This window comes from Vombatus ursinus, unplaced genomic scaffold, assembly GCF_900497805.2.
Source record: "Vombatus ursinus unplaced genomic scaffold, bare-nosed wombat genome assembly UNPS02000582.1, whole genome shotgun sequence".
Classification (NCBI taxonomy): Eukaryota; Metazoa; Chordata; class Mammalia; order Diprotodontia; family Vombatidae; genus Vombatus; species Vombatus ursinus.
In genome coordinates, this window is record NW_020940360.1 from 38,647,798 (window position 1) to 38,665,999 (window position 18,202).

At 38.5% G+C, this 18,202-nt stretch overlaps 1 protein-coding gene across 3 annotated transcripts in view; it reads right to left on the minus strand.

Annotated features, from left to right (window-relative positions):
- CDK19 (cyclin dependent kinase 19) overlaps positions 1–11,763 on the minus strand; it is a 207,701-nt gene extending 195,938 nt beyond the window's left edge. The window contains exon 1 of one of the 3 annotated variants that reach the window (XM_027855694.1): positions 11,561–11,763. In XM_027855694.1, coding sequence (XP_027711495.1) covers positions 11,561–11,688 — 128 coding nt within the window. In that variant the 5' untranslated portion in view covers positions 11,689–11,763. The remainder of the gene's footprint in view (positions 1–11,560) is intronic. The other 2 variants (XM_027855707.1, XM_027855714.1) reach the window with 2 other exon arrangements.
- Between the last annotated feature and the right edge of the window lie 6,439 nt (positions 11,764–18,202).

The following is an 18,202-nucleotide window of genomic DNA, read 5'->3' on the forward strand; positions in this document are numbered from 1 at the left end:
GACATTAAGGTATGGTTAAACAAGTTATGATATATGAATATAATGGAATATTACTATACTGTAAGAAATGATGAAATTTACAGTTCAAAAGAAAACTAGGAAGACTTCTATGAACTGATACATAGTAAAATAAGAAGAATGATTTGTACAATGACAACATTAACAGAGGAAAAAACTTTGAAAGACTTTAGAACTCTCATTAATGCATTAATAGAACAGAGGACTGAAACTGCAACACATCACCCACCACCACCTGGCAGAGAGGTATGAGGCTTAAATGCAGACTGAAACACACATTCCTAGCCATGGCATTTGTTTTTCTGGACTTTGCATATTTGTTATGATGTCTTTTTCCTTTTTTTAATTGTTCAATTGGGGGAGTAGTAGGAAGGAGAGATAACAAATGCTTATAAAAATAAGTTCTAGTGACAAATCATATTTATATGGTGTTTTAAGGTTTACAAAGTGCTTTTTAGCAACAAAAAAAAGATAATGCAAGTATTATCCTTATTTTATAGATGGGGAAAAGGAAGATTCAGAGAGGTTAAATGACTTGCCCAACGTCCTAATTTCCTTCCCATGACTCTTCTGTGTCATCTTTTAAAGGAGATGAAACCCTTTAATACTCTATGATCAACTCTATGTTGATCTTCTAGAGAGGTTCAGGTCTTAAGAATAGCCCTTCTAAAAATTTTTTTTTAAAAAAGAGTAACACTTCTACTACCTTTCCCCATGTAATAGCAAAGGATAAAGAAGTCAGTGGAGGTGACAGTGACCTCAATTAAGCAGAGGTAAGAATTCAGATTCCTGGGCCACATCTATTACAAGGATACTTGACTGAAGCTTACTATGTTTCAGGTGCAATCCAGATCCTCTAAACAACCCTAAGAGATAGGCAAAGCTGAAACCAGAGATCCACTGGTACTAGAAGCCAGATCTTCTGACTTCTGTTCCAGTACTCCTTCCCTAGTATGAGTGTCTTATTCTCCTATTTGACATATCAGAGACCATGAAACATCTAAAGGATCACTAGCACATAGCACACGCATTTCCATTTTGCTGTCATTGCACTAAAAATGTAGGAGGCTTAAAATATATGACATAAAAGCTAAGCACAGCTTTCTAAGTACTGCTACAAAAACTGCACAAAAGTTAATTCACGTTATCCAAATACTATGGAATTCCTCTTTACAAAAGATAACATTGCTTATTATCTTTTTAAAGGAAATAAAAAGCAAAACTTCAAAAACCTGTCAGCCAAGAACAATAAACACAAATTATTCTTTCCAGACTAGTGTCTCTTCAAATTCAATTATAACTACTAAAATCTTGCAATAATATTGTCCTTCCTGCAAGCTGAAGATTCTATAAACTCAGCACTAAAGGATGAGCTTTTCCACCCCCAGTCCTGCTGACAGATTAATACAGATCCAATCACAATCACATCTAGTTTCCCTTCTAAATATCTGCATTATAGTTGACCAAGGTCAGAGCTACTCTGTAGTCACAGAACAAAGCAAAATTAGCTAGCTGAAATGGAGACTAAGTCCATGACCTGATTAGTACCATGCACTAGCCAAGTGAGATAACTAGCCACAAAGCTTCATTTTAATAAAATGAAACAAAGGGAAAAAAATATCAATTTGGTGCATTTCTACTTAAAGAAGTTCCATTTATTAGAAACAATTATACTTTACAAGAACAACTACTATTTAATGATTACACAGGTTTTTAATTCTCTCTTTGATCTGTCTAAATTACTTTCTGGACAAAAACTTGAATCCTCAATTAAAAAAAATAATTGCTGCACACTTATATCCTGAATTACATCCTGCTTTTTCTCTAGAGACAGTCTTTCATCCTGTACAATTCATACCACATAAACATACTTTGAAAACAGTCCTCACAGGAATCAGGACTATCAGCTATTTATTAAGGATCAAAATCCTTAAAGGTCAAGTCCGCTATTTTTTTTATTTTTTTTAATTTATTTTAGTTTTCAACATTCACTTCCATAAGATTTTGAGTTCCAAATTTTCTCCCCATCTCTCCCCACCCCCACCCCAAGACAGTGTGTAATCTGATATAGGCTCTACATATACATTCATACTGAACTTATTATTACATTAGTCACATTGTAAAGAAGAATTAGAACCAATGCAAGAAACCACGAGAAAGAAGAAATAAAAGAGAGAGAGAGAGAGAGATCAAATAATGTGCTACGATCTGCATTCGGACTCCATAGCTCTTTTTCTGGATGTGGACAGCATTTTTCATCAAGAGTCCTTTGGAATTGTCTTGGATCCTTGCATTGCTGAGAGAAGAGTCTGTCAAAGTCAGTCATCACACAATGTGGCTGTTACTATATACAATGTTCTCCTGCTTCTGCTCACTTCACTTAGTATCAGTATCCAGGTTTTTCTGAAGTCTGCCTGGTCATCATTTCTTATAGCACAATAGTATTCCATTACATTTATATACTACAACCTGTTCAGCCATTCCCCAATTAATGGACATCCCCTCAATTTCCAATTCTTTGCCACCACAAAAAGAGCTGCTATGAATATTTTTGTACATGTGGGTCCTTTTCCCATTTGTATGATCTCTTTGGGATACAGCCCTAGAAGTGATACCCAATGATCCAGCAAAACAAGTCCACTATTTTTTAAAAATTGTTCTAGAGCTAAGAACTGGCCTTAGAAGATAACAACAGTAATAAATATGTTAACAATACAAAATATTAGTTCAAGAAAAACAATTTTTCATTCACTTCACAACTTTGAGTTCTAATATCCAAAAATAACATTTTCCTAAAACACAAAAGTATTTCTATGCCAATATTAATATAGCCATACCATTACAATTACATTAGTATGGCACCTCAATGGATAGAATGCTGGGGCTGGAGTCAGGAAGAATTGAGTTTAAAACTTGACTCAGACATTTAAAAGCTGTGTAACCCTGGACAAGTCACTCAACTTCTGCCTCTGTCTCCTCCTCTGTAATAACAGCACATACCTTCCAGGGTTGCTGTGAGGATTAAATGAGATATTTGTAAAGTACTCTGCAAACTTTAAAGCACTATACTTGCTATTGTTACTAATGATATTTTAAAACAAAATAACCATACATAGGCCAATTCCAAAGGTTAGCTGAAAAAAGAAAATAGTTACCTTTGAGGTATTCATTGTCTACTCTGCCACTGACATACTCAAGTAAACAGTCTACCAACAGACTTTGTTATTTGAGAAATAGGTTAACTGAGTTCAGCTATGCTGAAATAAACTATCTAGCAACTTTGGGTACATAAGATAAATAAAAAGCAGTAAGAATACAGAATACACCAACACAGATATGTTTTATGTTGAAATATAATGTATTGTATTTCCCCTCCAATTTCAACACTGTAAAAGCACCTTTCAAATTACAACTTGCATTATATATCCTCTTCAGTACCAGTCTCAACAAAGACTTCAACACATTTTAACCAGTGAAAGATTTTTTAAATCATAAAAGACCTGACACTTATCCTCCCAATTCTTGTCTCCCCTAATTTCTAATGATTTAATCTAGAACTTGATGAGATTTACAAATCAATTTATTACTTACAAAAGGACAGCATAATTTTACTGGAAAATCATATCAGAACTCCTTTTGCTACTTTAGTCTCTCAATAGTTTTCCACTGGTTACAAATGCAATTACAAACTTAATATTTGCAAATGTAGTGATACAAATGTATGAATGGTGACATCACTAATCAGTGAATTGTGCTGACCAACAGAGACTTGGCATACTTGAAAGAGAAATTTCCCTGCTGAAAACAAACCTATATATCTGTTAGTGAAAAGGAAAGCTACTTTTCCTTGGCCCACAAAAATGCTACAGCACAATTTCAAGGTATTTGAATAGCAGAAATGAAAAAAATCATCAAAACTCTATTCAGTAACCATTCAATATAACTAAAACACTATTAATACTTAATTTTAAACATACGAGCAAAAATACACATGATGTGAACATTTGGTTAAATATCTATATGAAAAATATGTTTTCTAGGCATATCTCTGAAATGGCAAATAATAGCACATATGAAGCAACTGCATTCCAATACTCCTAAGAGAAGATTAAGTTAAGAAATTTATTTAAAATCCGCCAGTTTTCTTTGTCAATTTATATTAAAGGAAATTCATGAACCACTCTGACCTGTATAAAGTTCAACTGCCAAAAATTAGAAACATAGTTCTTGAGAATCACGCACATGATTAGACAATTTGAAAGACATGCTAGAGAATTTTTCAACAATTACTCAAGAAAAAAAAATGTATAAAAATCCAACAAACAATGACTGAGATATGCTTGTTGGCTAAGCAAAATAAGTTTCTCTGTTATCTGAATGTGTTTCTAAATGTTCATGATTCAAATTATTACCAATATCTTAGCAAAACAGATGTCTGCCAGGTTCTCTACCGTGTGCTAAAGATACAAAGAGCTCACATAACTTTGGAGGAGAGACAATATGTTCATATATAAGCACATACAGAAAGGTAATTTTGGGAAAGAGGGCACAAATAAATTGTGGGGGAGCTTTCCCTTAAAAGTCATAGCTTGAGAAAATGGTAAATGTTAGAGGGAATGTGGGAAAACTGGAACACTAAAGCACTGTTGGTGGAATTGTGAACTGATCCAACCTTTCTGGAGAACAATTTGGAACTATGTCCAAAGGGTTATAAAACTGTGCATACCCTTTGATCAGGGTGGTTCTAGATCCTTAGGTGTAGCCTTTTGACAGAGTCCAAGTTTTACAGCACAAATCCTTTTATTAAGGGGATTTGTACTGTGAAGTCTGGATTTGGTCAAAGGGCCCCACTTGAGGACCTAGAGGGTCACATGTGGCCTTGAGGCCACAGGTTCCCCACCTCTGCCTTTGATACAGCAATACCATTGCTAGGTCTATATCCCAAAGAGATTTTTTTTAAATGGAAAAGAACCTATCTATACAAAAATATTTATAACAGCTCTTTTTGTGGAGTCTAAGAATTGGAAATCAAGGGGATATCCATCAATTGAGAAATGGGTGAACAAGTTGTAGAATATAGTTGTAAGGAAACATCATTGTGTTATGAGAAATGACAAGCAGGATGACTTCAGAAAAACCTGAAAAGACTTACATGAATTGATATAAAGTAAGCATAGAGAACACTGTACACAGTAACAGCAATATTGTATGACGAAGAACTGTGAATGACTCAGCAATACGACGATCAAAGATAATTCCAAAAAACTCACGATGAAAAACACTATCCACCTCCAGAAAAAGAACTGATGTCTGAAGCATACCATTTTTTACTTTCTCTCTTTTTGTTCACGTCTTCTTGCACAAAACAATTAACATGGAAATATTTTACATGATTGCACACATATAACCTTTATCAGATTGCTAACCATCTCAGGGAGGGGGAAGAGGAAGGATAGAATTTGAAACTCAAAACTTAAAAAAAAAGTTTTAAATTGCTTTTACATATAATGGGGGGAATGAAATATTATTTAAAAAAATAAATTTTAAGAAGGCAGAGTTTGAGCTGAGTCTTCAGAGAAGTAAAGGATTCTAAGAGGCTGAGGTAAGGTAGTATCCTGCTCGAGGAAGGCGGCCAATTTGACTGGACCACACACAGAGTGCAGGAAGGAAAGTTATATGAGGCTGGACAGAGATTGAGGCCAGGGCATTAAAAGCTTGAAGTGCCAGTGTTTGTATTTGATCCTGGAGTTAATAAAGAGCCACTGAATACTGAGCAGCAAAGTGACATGGTTAGACCTTCATAAAGAAAATCATTTGGCAAATGTGTGAAAAATGGACTGAAATGGCGAAGACAACACAGACGGCCAATTAGGAGTTTGCCTAATTCATAATGTTTCAGAATGTATTTATTTAGTTTCTCAAAATTCTGAAGGTCTTCAAAGTGAGATGCAAAATTTTTTAAATGTATTTCTAAATATACTACCACCAGAATTGGAAACCTATGAAAAATAGCCTATGACATGCTCAAATAAGAACTTAAATACTTTAGCGGAAGATTTCATGAGAGTAACATAGTTTAAGACAACTCTTTAACACAAACTCCAACATCGTGAAATGCTCTCTACTTCTATTCCAATTTTGAAGTCTATAATATATATATGTGTATGTATACACATATATATATGTAATACAGATATCAGTTACAGTCAACATGTTTACAAAGTTGAAGAATAGTATTAGCAAAAGTATTAACTCAAAACTACACCTTGGAATGACTTCTAATAAAGAGCTTACTGACAATAAAATGAAGCAATTTGGCAAATTTTCCTTTATCTGATAAAAAAGAGTGAGGTTTCTATCCTAAATGAGTTTTTTTTTAGTTTCATAAAGCAATCCCAAATGACTGTGCATGTATATAAAGTATACTTCAATTTTGATATACAGAAAGATTACAAATACCTAGAATCTGTGTGGTATTTTATTGCTTTTTTTTTTCCTTTTGGAAATGTTCAAATGCCTTTTTCCATTTTTGCTTAAAGAAACAACATACTTAAAAAGCAACTGCAAAATATTTATAGGCTAACTTCAAGAAAAAAATTCATCCAGGAATCTGTTGGGGACTTCTGTCCTAAAATCTTAGTACTAAGTAATGAATATAACATGAATACAATCTATACATGTAAAAGACAAATGACACAACCCTTCTAATGTTTTATAGACTGTGATAACGGAATGAGTAATATTTTAAGTGTTTTTTTCTAGTTACAATATTGTACTATATAGCTCTTTTTGTTAATACCATATTTACACATTGTTTCTGTATTACCACTAAAAAACATTGGTAGACTGCCTCAAAGAAGCATTACTAGGAATTTTCACTGCTGACCAAGAAGAGGAAATGACTAAATTGTTAACACCTAGATTCTTGTTCAATAAATTAGTGGTGAAGAAATGGTATACAACTTGCAGGGCTTGTTCAATCACAGCCATTAACTGAAGCCTTTTTGTTCTTTCAATTTTCTCGTTCCCAGTTCTTGAAAGCAACCCTACTATATGTGAGTGCTTAAATGTTAAAAATGGATCCAAATTCCACCTAAAGCCTTTGCTGAATCTAGTAAAATATTTAACTATTCTTTTAAGTAGAGACAAAACTATTGTATTATTCAAATACCCCTTCTCATTAAATAAAGTTTCACTTTCACTCAAGAAGAAAATGCATTTTATTTGAGAAAATCTTATTAGCATTTGTGATTTTATTAGAAAAGAATAAAAATAAGCACATAAGTTGACTATATTAAAAGTGGTTTCTATTTATTCAGCCACATCCTGGATAAACAGTATCATTTAGCTACTTTTCTAAAAGTAATTCTATTTCTAAGTAGATTGGAATAGGGGCAGTCCTTACAATTTTACTGATATGGTTAACTTAGGCCAAAATACACAGCCACTTTCTCTACAACTTAAAGCCTTAGGAAGTTGCCTAGAGCCCTGAGAGATTACGTGACTTGCCCCATCAGGATGTGTCTGAGATGGAACTTGGTCTTCCTGGCTCTAAGACTAGCTTTCTAGATACTACATAACAATAATGCTTAACCAAATCAAAATAAAGATACAGATATCAAAGTCTTTAAGGTAAAAAACATTACAGAATACTTTAAGAGGGAAAGATAATAACCTAATTTATTTTTAAATGTCATAAAAAAGAACAGTTATAATCAGATCATATGTTCTTTGGTCTAACTAGTCTATAAGGTCAATAATGAAACAAGAAGAATAGATCCCACTAGAGACAATGTATACATTAATTTATATCTGATGACTAAAATAAATAATGACAAAGGAGATAAAAACCTGAAGGGCCTAGAAAAAAAAAACTGCCTGTTTTCAAAATATCAGTAACAATAATGATGGAAATTCACTTAGCATTTTACATACCTTATGTCATGTGAGCCTCACAACAACCCTGTGATGTAAATACAACAGGTATTATCATCCTCATTTTTCATAGGGTAAAACAGGCTCAGAGTGACTTGCTTATGGTCACATAAATAATGTCAAAGGTGAAATCTGAACCCAGGTTTTTCCTGATCCTATTCACTAAAATATGCAGTCTCTATCACTAACCTGATTCATTTGTATAACATTGTATTTTTTCTTACAGAAAGGAAGAAAAATCTTTTCTCAAATTCTTGTGGGGCGAGGTTGCCCAGAATTTAAACTTGACATTGACAGTACAACTCTAGTTTGAGGGCAAAAAAAAAAACTCAGCAAAAATTCAAACTCCAAGTATGATGGCATACTTCCCATTTTTACTATTTATTCCTCTTTCCTTTTCTCAGAACTATGTATTGGAAAGAATGCTAGACCTGGAGTCAGCAGAGACCTGAGTTCAAATCCTGCTTAAAGGCTTATTAGCTGTGCAAAACAGGAATACTATCTTATAGGCTTGTGATTAAAACTTTCTAAACCTTAAATAATTACAAAAATATTATTATCATTAGAATGCATAGGAATAAAGCCTGACAAATTTCAGCCTAGTTGATATATCTTCAACTTATTTAGAAATACATATTTTTTTTAATTTTTAGGCAATTGGGCTTAAGTGACTTGCCCAGGGTCACAGAGCTAGTAAGTGTCAAGTGTTTGGTCTGAAGCCAAATTTGAACTCACGTCCTCATGACTTCAGGGCTTGTGCTCTATGCACTGTGCCACCAAGCTGCCCTTTATTTAGAAATATATCAAAAGAGGACATACAGTCTCACATCTTTCTTCTCTTGGAAAGTACATAACTATAAACAACACTCAATGGGTTCAGGCATAAGGACATTCTTTAGCTCTCCCTAAGAATATTGGGTTTTTACTTATAATACAAAAAAAACCAAGAAATTAATTTTACTTCTGTCTGTCCTGGGCAGGCTTGCAGGTAACATCTATGTGAACTCATTCACTATAGAATATCCACATATAGCTACCATCTTTTATGCAACTTTCCCCACCAATTTAAAATAAAAAGCAAGGCTATAGATGGAAGGGGTGAAGCAGAAGAATCAAGTGGATTTGTCAGGAGATGGAGGCAGCTAGCTAGCATTTACATAGAGGATTTTACAATGTGCAAAGCTCTGGGCATGTTATTTCATTTAATCCTAACAACAACCCTGTGATGTAGCTGCTATCCATGTTACAAATGAGGAAACTGAGGCTGAAAGAGATTAAGTGCCTTGCCCAGAGTCACACAGCCAGCAGATGGCCGAGGTTGAATTTCAATTCAGGTCTTTCCTTACTCTAAGTGAAGCCACCTTGACCAGCCCCCTGCCCCAGGTCACAAGGTGACACTCTCTGAGGATGTTTCACAATCCCAGTCAAGCCCACAAGCATTTATTAAGTTCCTACAATTTGCTAGGCACTGTGCTAAATGCTGGGGATACCAAGAAAAGTTTAAAAAAAAAAGGTGGCTGCCCTCAAGAAACTCACAGTCTTATCACAGAGACAACATGCAAATAACTATGCAAAATTACTGGAGATAAATTGTAGGGGGGGGCGGGGGGGACCAAGGGGAGGCCAGGAAGGAGAAAGGAAGCTAGGTGGCACAGTGGATAGAGTACTAGGCCTGGCATCAGGTAAACTTGAATTCAAATCCAGCCTCTGACACTTACCAGCTGTGTGTCAATGGGTAAGTCACTTAACCTCTGTTTGCCTCTGTTTCCTCACGTGTAAAATAGGGATAACATCACCCGCCTCCCAGGATTATTATGAGGTTTAAATGAGATAGTAATTACAAAGCACCTGGTCCACACAGCAAGCCCTATATGTTAGCTTTTATTACTATTACAGTACCTATCTCACAAGGCTGTTGTAAGAATCAAATGAGATCATTGTAAAGTGGTTAGTGCAGTTACTTGGCACAGACAAGTGCTATATAAATGTTAGTTATTACTATTATTATTATTACAGCACCTATCTCATAAGGTTGTTGTGAAACTCAAACCAGATAATTATAAAGTACTTAGCACAGTGCCTGGCACATAGTAAACACTATGTAAGTGTTAGCTGCTATAATTATTATTATAAAAACATCTGCCTCCCAGAACTATTGTGAGGCTCAAATGAGATAATCACAGTGCCCGACATATACTAAGCGCTATATAAATGTTAGCAGCTATTATTGTTATTATTATTATTCTTATTATAACAGCACCTACCTCCCAGAGTTGTTGTGAAGATCAAATGTGATGATAATTGAAAAGAGATTAGCCCAGTTACCTGGCACATAGTAAGTTATATAAATGTTAGCTGTTATTATTATTAACAGCACCTACCTTCCAAGGTTGTTGTGAGGATCAAATGAGATGATAATTTTAAACAGCTGAGCACTGTTACTTGGCACATAGTAAGCCCTATATAAACGTTACCTGTTGTTGTTACTATTACTGTTATTAAAAACAGCACTTACTTCCCAGGGTTGTCGTGAGGACCAAAACAGGTAACTGTAAAGAATTTATCCCATTACCTGGCACATAGTAAGCTACATAAATATTAGCTGCGATGATGATGATGATGATGATGATGACAACGACTATAACAGCACCTACCTCCCAAGGCTGTTGGAAAGATCAAATGTGATCATAACTCTAAAAAGCTTATTCCAGTTACCTGACACACAGTAAGCTATATAAGTGTTAGTATTATCAACAACAACTACTACTACTACTATTATTATTATCATTATCATTATTATTACAGGACCTACCTCCCAAGGTTGTTGTGAGGATCAAATGAGATATTTGTAAAGAGCTTGAGAGTTACTTGGCATTTAGTAAGCACCACATAAAGGTTAGCTATTATTATTAAGAAGGGCTCCCCTTCTTAATAGTTTGGTTTTGATTTGTTGTCTTTTTTTTGTTTTGTTTGGGGGTGGAGGTAAGGAGCGCTTCCCTTGATTTAGAGTGCCCAAAGCAGCAGCCTGGTAACACTGGATGGAGGACCTTCCCGTAGTGGCCAAAGAGACAAAAAATAATCCCCGGGGCCTCCCCCACCCCGAGACGTCCCCGCCTCTGCCCCAGGCTCCCGCAGCCGGGTTTGAACTGTCCCCCCCACCCCCCGGGAGAAGGGGCCTCCGCCGATTGGAGGTCGAGGGACGCCCGTCACTGCCGTGCCCGCGGCTGCAGCCGAGCCGCGCTCGCCGCGCTCTGCCCGCCCCTCGCCGTCTCCCCAGGAGACCAGAGCCCGCAGACTCCTCCCTCCAGCCCAGGTCCGCACGGGCGCCTCTTCGCCGACACCGCGTACCGGGAGCGGGGAGGGGGAGACGCACGCCTCCCGCGCGGAGCAGGATCAGGACAAGAGGACCTAGAGGACCGAGAGACCGGGCGCTGGGCGCCGCGAGCCGTCAGCCGCCACCCAAGTCACCCCGGGCGCGATTCCGCACCCCCCGCGCCGAGCCCGGTCCCGAGGTGGGCACCCCCGGGGCCGGAGGCTGCTCAGCGCGCCCGCCTTTACCCCCTCCCCGTCCCCGCCGCAACCCCTGGCACCCTCAGGCGGCTCTTACCCATCTTTCCGCCTCGCCTTGTAGACGTGACCGTAGGTGCCGCGTCCCACTTTGCAGCCCTCGTACTCAAACAGATCCTCCACCCGCTCCCGCTCCGCCGCCAGCTTCGCCTTAAAGTCATAATCCATTGTTTGCTTCCCCCATAGAGACGCGGGGGACGCGGGGGCCGCTGCCGCTCACTCACTCCGCCGCCGCCGCTTCCTCCCGCGGCCCGCCGCTCCACTTCTCCCCTCACAGACGCCTGGCGCCCGGGCGCGCGCACTGGCGCTCCCCCCCTCCCCCCGCTTTGGTTTTCCCAACTCGAGCGTCCCTCGCCTTCAGCACGGAGCACCGCCGCAATCGCGGCGGCCTCCTCCTCCTCCTCCGTCTCCTCCTTGGCGGCTCCCGCAGGCACCCTCAGTCCCGCCTCCCTCCTTCATTTCCGTGTTTTGGAACCTGGTGGGCCGCACCGCGGCTTCCTCGAGCTCATTAACAATCAGACCGCCCGCCCCCAGAGAGCCGCTGAGCCTTCTGGGGGCTGTAGTCCCCGAGGTGGTGGAAGCTTCGTAACCTGTACGTTGAAGAAATACAGATCCCAGAAAGCCCCGGGCAGGGACTGCCCCTTCTCCCCAACCCCCCCACCCCCCACCCGGTGACTGGGCCTGCGCTATTCCGGCCGCCACTCCCACTTTGGGGAGAGAGGGTTAGTGGTTCTAAACGATGTGACAGCCCGGAAAAAGTTGCATTTGCTTTCTCTAAGCTAACATGAACAAAAGACAGGAAGGCCATCGTACCGACATTAACGAGGCGGTACGCTAATGAGAAAGGTGAAGAGTATTTTAGCTAAACCTCTACTGCCTCCTGGGGTTTTAGAGGAGCCGAGAGTGCTCGTCGGTTAACGATGCTCTACTGCGGACTGTTGTTTATTTTCTAAGGCAGTTGACCCGCCTATTTCTCCCTCAGTCCTACCTCTGACTGGCCGGTGCTAGACTACGCGTCTCTAATTGGTCTGCTGGAGTCCCAGCCCTTGGCCTGATGCTTGCTTGTGGTTGGTCGATGGTTCTACACAGCCCTTCCCTATAGGCTATTCCCGTTCTATGGCAAAGCCAAAACCGCAGTTCAAATGTTGAGCCCTCAGCAGTTTCTTGAGCTTTCAACCGTAGGAGGTGAGTGTTAACGACCAGGCACGGCCAATCATCCATTCCTCTAACAGGTGCGGCTCCTAGCATGAAGCCTAAACAGCAGAAACTATCCTGCTACGTGAAGACAATGAATCTTGTAACAATAGTGAAGATTAGAATGAAAAGGTCATACGTTGTCTAGGCCTAATACCGAATTACCCCAGGAATTTTTGAGGATTTCTTACACTTGAATGAATTATCAGTGGAACTGTAGGTAGATTGGTGCAAATATCTTGAAGAGCAGTATTGCAACAGGATTATACTGACAACGTTGATTAATTTTTGAACCCACCAATGCCATCATCAGGACTCCGTACCAAAAATATTTTAAAGGCTAAAAAGAAGGAACCATCTGTTCAAAAATGTGTGGATTTTACCTTCCTGACACCTCTCTCATATGCCCTTTTCTCTCTTTTGATACCATCACCACTCTGGTGCAGACCTTTTTTTTTTTTTTTTTTTTAATAAGGCAATTGGGGTTGAGTGACTTGCCCAGGGTCACACAGCTAGTAAGTGTCAAGTGTTTGATCTGAGGCCGGATTTGAACTGAGGTCCTCCTGATTTCAGGGCCGGTGCTCTATCCACTGTGCCACCTAGCTGCCCCATGAAGACCTTCTTCACCTCACACCTGGACTATTTGGAATACCCTGATGGTCCCCATGCCTCGAGTCTCTCCCCACTCCAGTCCATCTTCTCACTACACAGCTATCAAAATGATCTTCCTAAACCACAGGTTTGGCCATATCACCTTTCCATTCAAACTTCTGTGGCTCCCTATCACCTCCAGGTTGTTCAATCATGTCCTAGTCTTCGTGATCCCAAGGGTTTTCTTGGCAAAGATACTGGAATGGTTTGTCAGCTCATTTTACATATGAAGAAACTGAGGCAAACAGTTAAATACTTGTCCAGAGCCACATAGTAAGTATCAGGCTGGATTTGAACTCAGGTCTATTCTCACTCCAGGCCTGCATTCTCTCCACCTGCCCATGAATAGTTAGGGGGATCTTTTGAGGGATTGCAGATGTCATATAGGAGGCGCTGCAATCTTCCTGGACTTAATGAAATCAGCAACCTATCAGTCAGCAAGTATTTATAAAGTGCTTCCTGTGTGCCAGATTCTTTGCTAGGTGATGGGGCTACAAATACCAAAAATGAAACAATCCACACTATCAAGGATCTTGCATTCTGATGGGGCAGAAATTAAGTACTTACATAAATGTAAACAGAATAAATATAAAATAAATACAAATATACCCAAAGTAGTTTGGTAGAAAGAAGTTGGTGGTTTGTGTGGGGATGGAGAATCATGAAGGGCTTTGTTTAGAAGATGATGCTTAAGCTGCATCTTGAAGGAGGAGAGGAATTCTATGAAGATAGTATATTCCAGGCAGGGGAGATAACAGAGACAGAAGATGGAATGTGATTTGTGAGAAACAGAGAAAAGGCCAATTTGGTCACGTACTCTTTGGTACAAAGAAATTAACCTCCTTGCTGTTCCTCACCAAGGAAATAAAACAGAAAAAGAAAAAGCAAGAAAAAGAAACAAATCTCCATCCCCAGACTGTGCATTTTCACTGTTTCCCAGGCCTAGAATTCTCCTGGTCTACATAGCTTTCAGTTCTCAACTAAAATCCAATCTTCTGCATGAAGTCTTCCTTCTATTGATTATCTCCAATTTCTAACATGTACATCTTATTTGTATGCAGTCATTTGCTTGTTGTCTCCCCCATTTGACTGAGTTCCTTAAGAGCAGGGCCTGGGTTTGTATTTGGTTTTTTGCCTTTTTTTTTGTATCCCCATAGCACTTTGGTAGTAATAGGCATATAATAATGCATGCTGACTTGACTAATTATACCCATAGGAGCTGACAAATTAGCCAATAGACAATAACCGCTCAAAAAACAACATCTGGAGGACCTTACTATCTGTAGGGAATTCTACTTCCATTTGTGTTATATTATGCTATACATCTACCATGCCTATAACAAACACCTTTGGCAAGCGTATATCTCCTTGTTTGCTATTATTGAATGCTATTATATTGAACAAATTTATCTCTAGCTACATCTTTCAAGAAATCTTGTGTGATTTTAATACATGCTTGGGAGACAACTTACTGGATGAGTGAATGAATGAATAAAAAAGCATTTAAATGCCTACTGTGTGTCAGGCCTGTGCCAAGTGCTGAAGACTAGCTAAATTTTTCACTTAATCATCCTCCAGTGAGGATAACTCAGTTGCAGGTTGGAGTTCCAAAACTGAGTAGATTTAAGTTGGGAATGGAAGTGGAGGACAAGTCAGGAGGGTCACTGTTTCCGATGAGGAGAAAAAAGGCAGGGGAAATACCTTTAAGAGAATCTTTACATCAGGATTTTGCTCTACTTAATAAAATGGGATCATGGGGGCAGCTAGGTGGCACAATGGATAGAGTTCTAGCCTTGGAGTCAGGAGGACCTGAGTTCAAATCTGGCCTCAGACACGTGACATGTACTAGCTCTGTGACCCTGGGCAAGTTACTTGACCCCAATTGCCTCACCAAAAAAGCAAAAAAAAAAAAATAGAATCATCATAGGATTGTGGACTGTGCTTTTTTATTGTCAACAAAAGGAAAAAAAGAGCGCAGTGGGATCTTCTATTCTTGATACCTTTCAGTCAATTGTCTGACTATAAAAATTTGGTCATTGAGTATCATTTGTTAGAGACCTCCTATTCTCTTCTCATACCTTCAAGTATATCTATTATTTTCATAGAGATTTTGTGGAAATGGGGAAATAGGAATATGAATTTAGACATGCATATTTTTCAATGTCTTTTTCAGTAGTAATGATACCCATAATTTTTCTAAGTATTTAGTAACTTTCTTTCTTTCAGATGTCTTGAGGCTTGCTTTTTTAATACTCTCAAAATTATGTTGTCTCCAGCATGGACCTCCTTTCTATATGCTTGATTTAGTTAAGTTGAAGTTCGTTTATCTTTCTCATAGTGCTCATTCATGACTCTGATGTTAGGGTCCAAATGTGATGGTGTCATTATTATTGATGGATAAAATAGTTTATTATAGACACTTGATAGATTTTTCTTCAGTTCATTATCCTTTTAATGATGATATCTTACTGGGATCTCTTCCCAAACTTTCTGTGTGTGTGTGTGTATGTGTGTGTGTGTGTATGTTTCCTCCACCTCAATACTGAGGGAAATGATTGATTTGGACCCCTACTTTATTTCAAACTTATCTCCAATTAGTATTAATCAGCTTAATGTGATTCCATAAGGGTAGTGATTATTAGTATTATGTTTATCTATTAATATACATTTATTTATACATATATATTTATTCAGTCTAGTCAACTGAGCATAAGTATTACATATATTAATAATTATTTTACATATCTTAGATATAGAAATAATTAGATAAGGTTAGGTAGAATCTGTCTTATATTAGGCTCCAAGCTTTAGACTGCAAGCTATAAGTTTACTGTTCACTAACCAGTTATAAAGTTCACTTGTCTAACCACAAGAATACTGATGATAACCAAACCCAGCCTGGGTAAGATGTCTTGATGTGATATGGTGGAAAGTCCCCTAACTTATTTTTGTATCTCTGGACCACCCTCTCCACCCTCTCTTGCCCACCATGAGGAGAGGCCTACGTTATGACCACTTAGTCAGTGCAGATGACCTTGTCTTGCCCATTCTGTGACCACCCAAGCTGATGCATCATTTCTGGTGCCCTGGAGGGTCAAAAGCAAGGTTTATCAACCAATGAGACACTGAATTTTACTTTGCCTCTTCTGAGTGTCTGGGTATCAAGCCCACTAAAAGTAAGGCGCCGGAGAAAGGGGGCATCTCAGATTGTGAGGAATATCTGAGCTCCTATTCATTGAAGGGGTCAGGTCCCTTTAATAAATGGTTATTAGCTCGGAGCTCTGCCTCAGTGGTTTTTCTTACTGGTTGGACAATTTTGGACCCCACAATGCTTTTCACTGTTTCATGAGGTGATATTGCTCGTATTTTTCTTTCATCCTCTGTAAAATTTAACAACAGAATTTATACCGTAAACTGTGTTGCCCTTGGCTACTGTATCCCTTCACTTTGCCAGGAGATCAAGTGTTTGCTGATTGAAGACCATCCTATATTCAAAGGCCTAATTTCAGGAATTAGAAAGGTGATCAGTCTCTCTTGCCCATTCCCCAATATTTGAGAGCACATGCTCAAAATAGATAGTTATGTGGTGAGCATTATTAGCACACCGTTAAAAAATGAAAGTACCTATATATCGAAGTACAGTTTATTGAAACCTTCAAAGCTTTCTGGGACCCGAGATGATTGAGAAAGGTCCTAGAACATGACCTTCCAGTATTCCTGAAGAATCTGTGATAAATCCATATCTCTGTACTGACAATGAAATCCCTTGACTATGGAAGGCAGACAACATAATTTGAGGCTGGCTTGCTCTTCCTGATATGAAGAAAAAGTCTCTTTGGATGTGGCTATCGGCAAAAGTCTTGATTTTCTTCAAACCTTGAAGATTTGAGGAATACTGATTAGCCACAATATAGATGGTTTAACTCATGGACAGTTGTTTGGTTTGGTTTTGTTGTTTTTTTTCCTGAACTTTTCTGTCTTTTGGATAGCTTGGCCTTGACACATACTAAGCATATTTGGGAGGTAGCTGTTATATCAGAGTGGGCAGCTTGCCCAGTAAAGTTTCTCATAGCTAAGAACAGCCTTGAAGAAGTTCATGTATTTTATAATATTATAAGAGGGCAAAGTTTGTACAGTGAAATCTCACAAAAGTTACAGAGAGGAAAAAGTTTTTGAACTTTTGATAGACAAGCTAAGAAATTAAAAGAAGTTGTAACATGCTTCAAACATTAACTCAGCACATAGCATAAAGTGTTAAAATACACTACACTTAATATAAATATTCCTTCTACTGGGGAGGGGTAAGTCTCCCAAGACAGAGATTGCACTGGCAATTTCACTATACAGTAAACAATAAATGGGTCCATCCCTATCCCGGGGTGTGATTCATCAGTTAGCCTTATTTCCACAGGCAGAAATTTAGTGCTGTTTCAACAGACAGAAATTCACTGATTAGGAGTACCTTGAATTATGAAATGAGCTGTAGCAGTCACCTAGGTGGTAACCAGCAGTGATGGCCTATAACAAATTAGTTTCTAGCCTCTTTTGGTCTCATTGTGGCAAATCACTTACATGGTTACATTTTCTTAGGAAATGGTGATAGTTGATATCAATGGTTGTCCTTTTATCCATTTCCTATTTTTTGGGTGTTATTCACATGTTTAAACAGGCTGGGTTTGAGTTGCCTCAAAAATACACCATATCTTCTCATCTTTATTATTTCTTTCTGTTTAGGTGTTGATTTTTATCTTTGTTCTAACAAGTCTGTAGTATAACTGTAATATCTACATTGTTAACCAGTCATTTCCTGTCTATTACAATCAATTTAATTTAATGA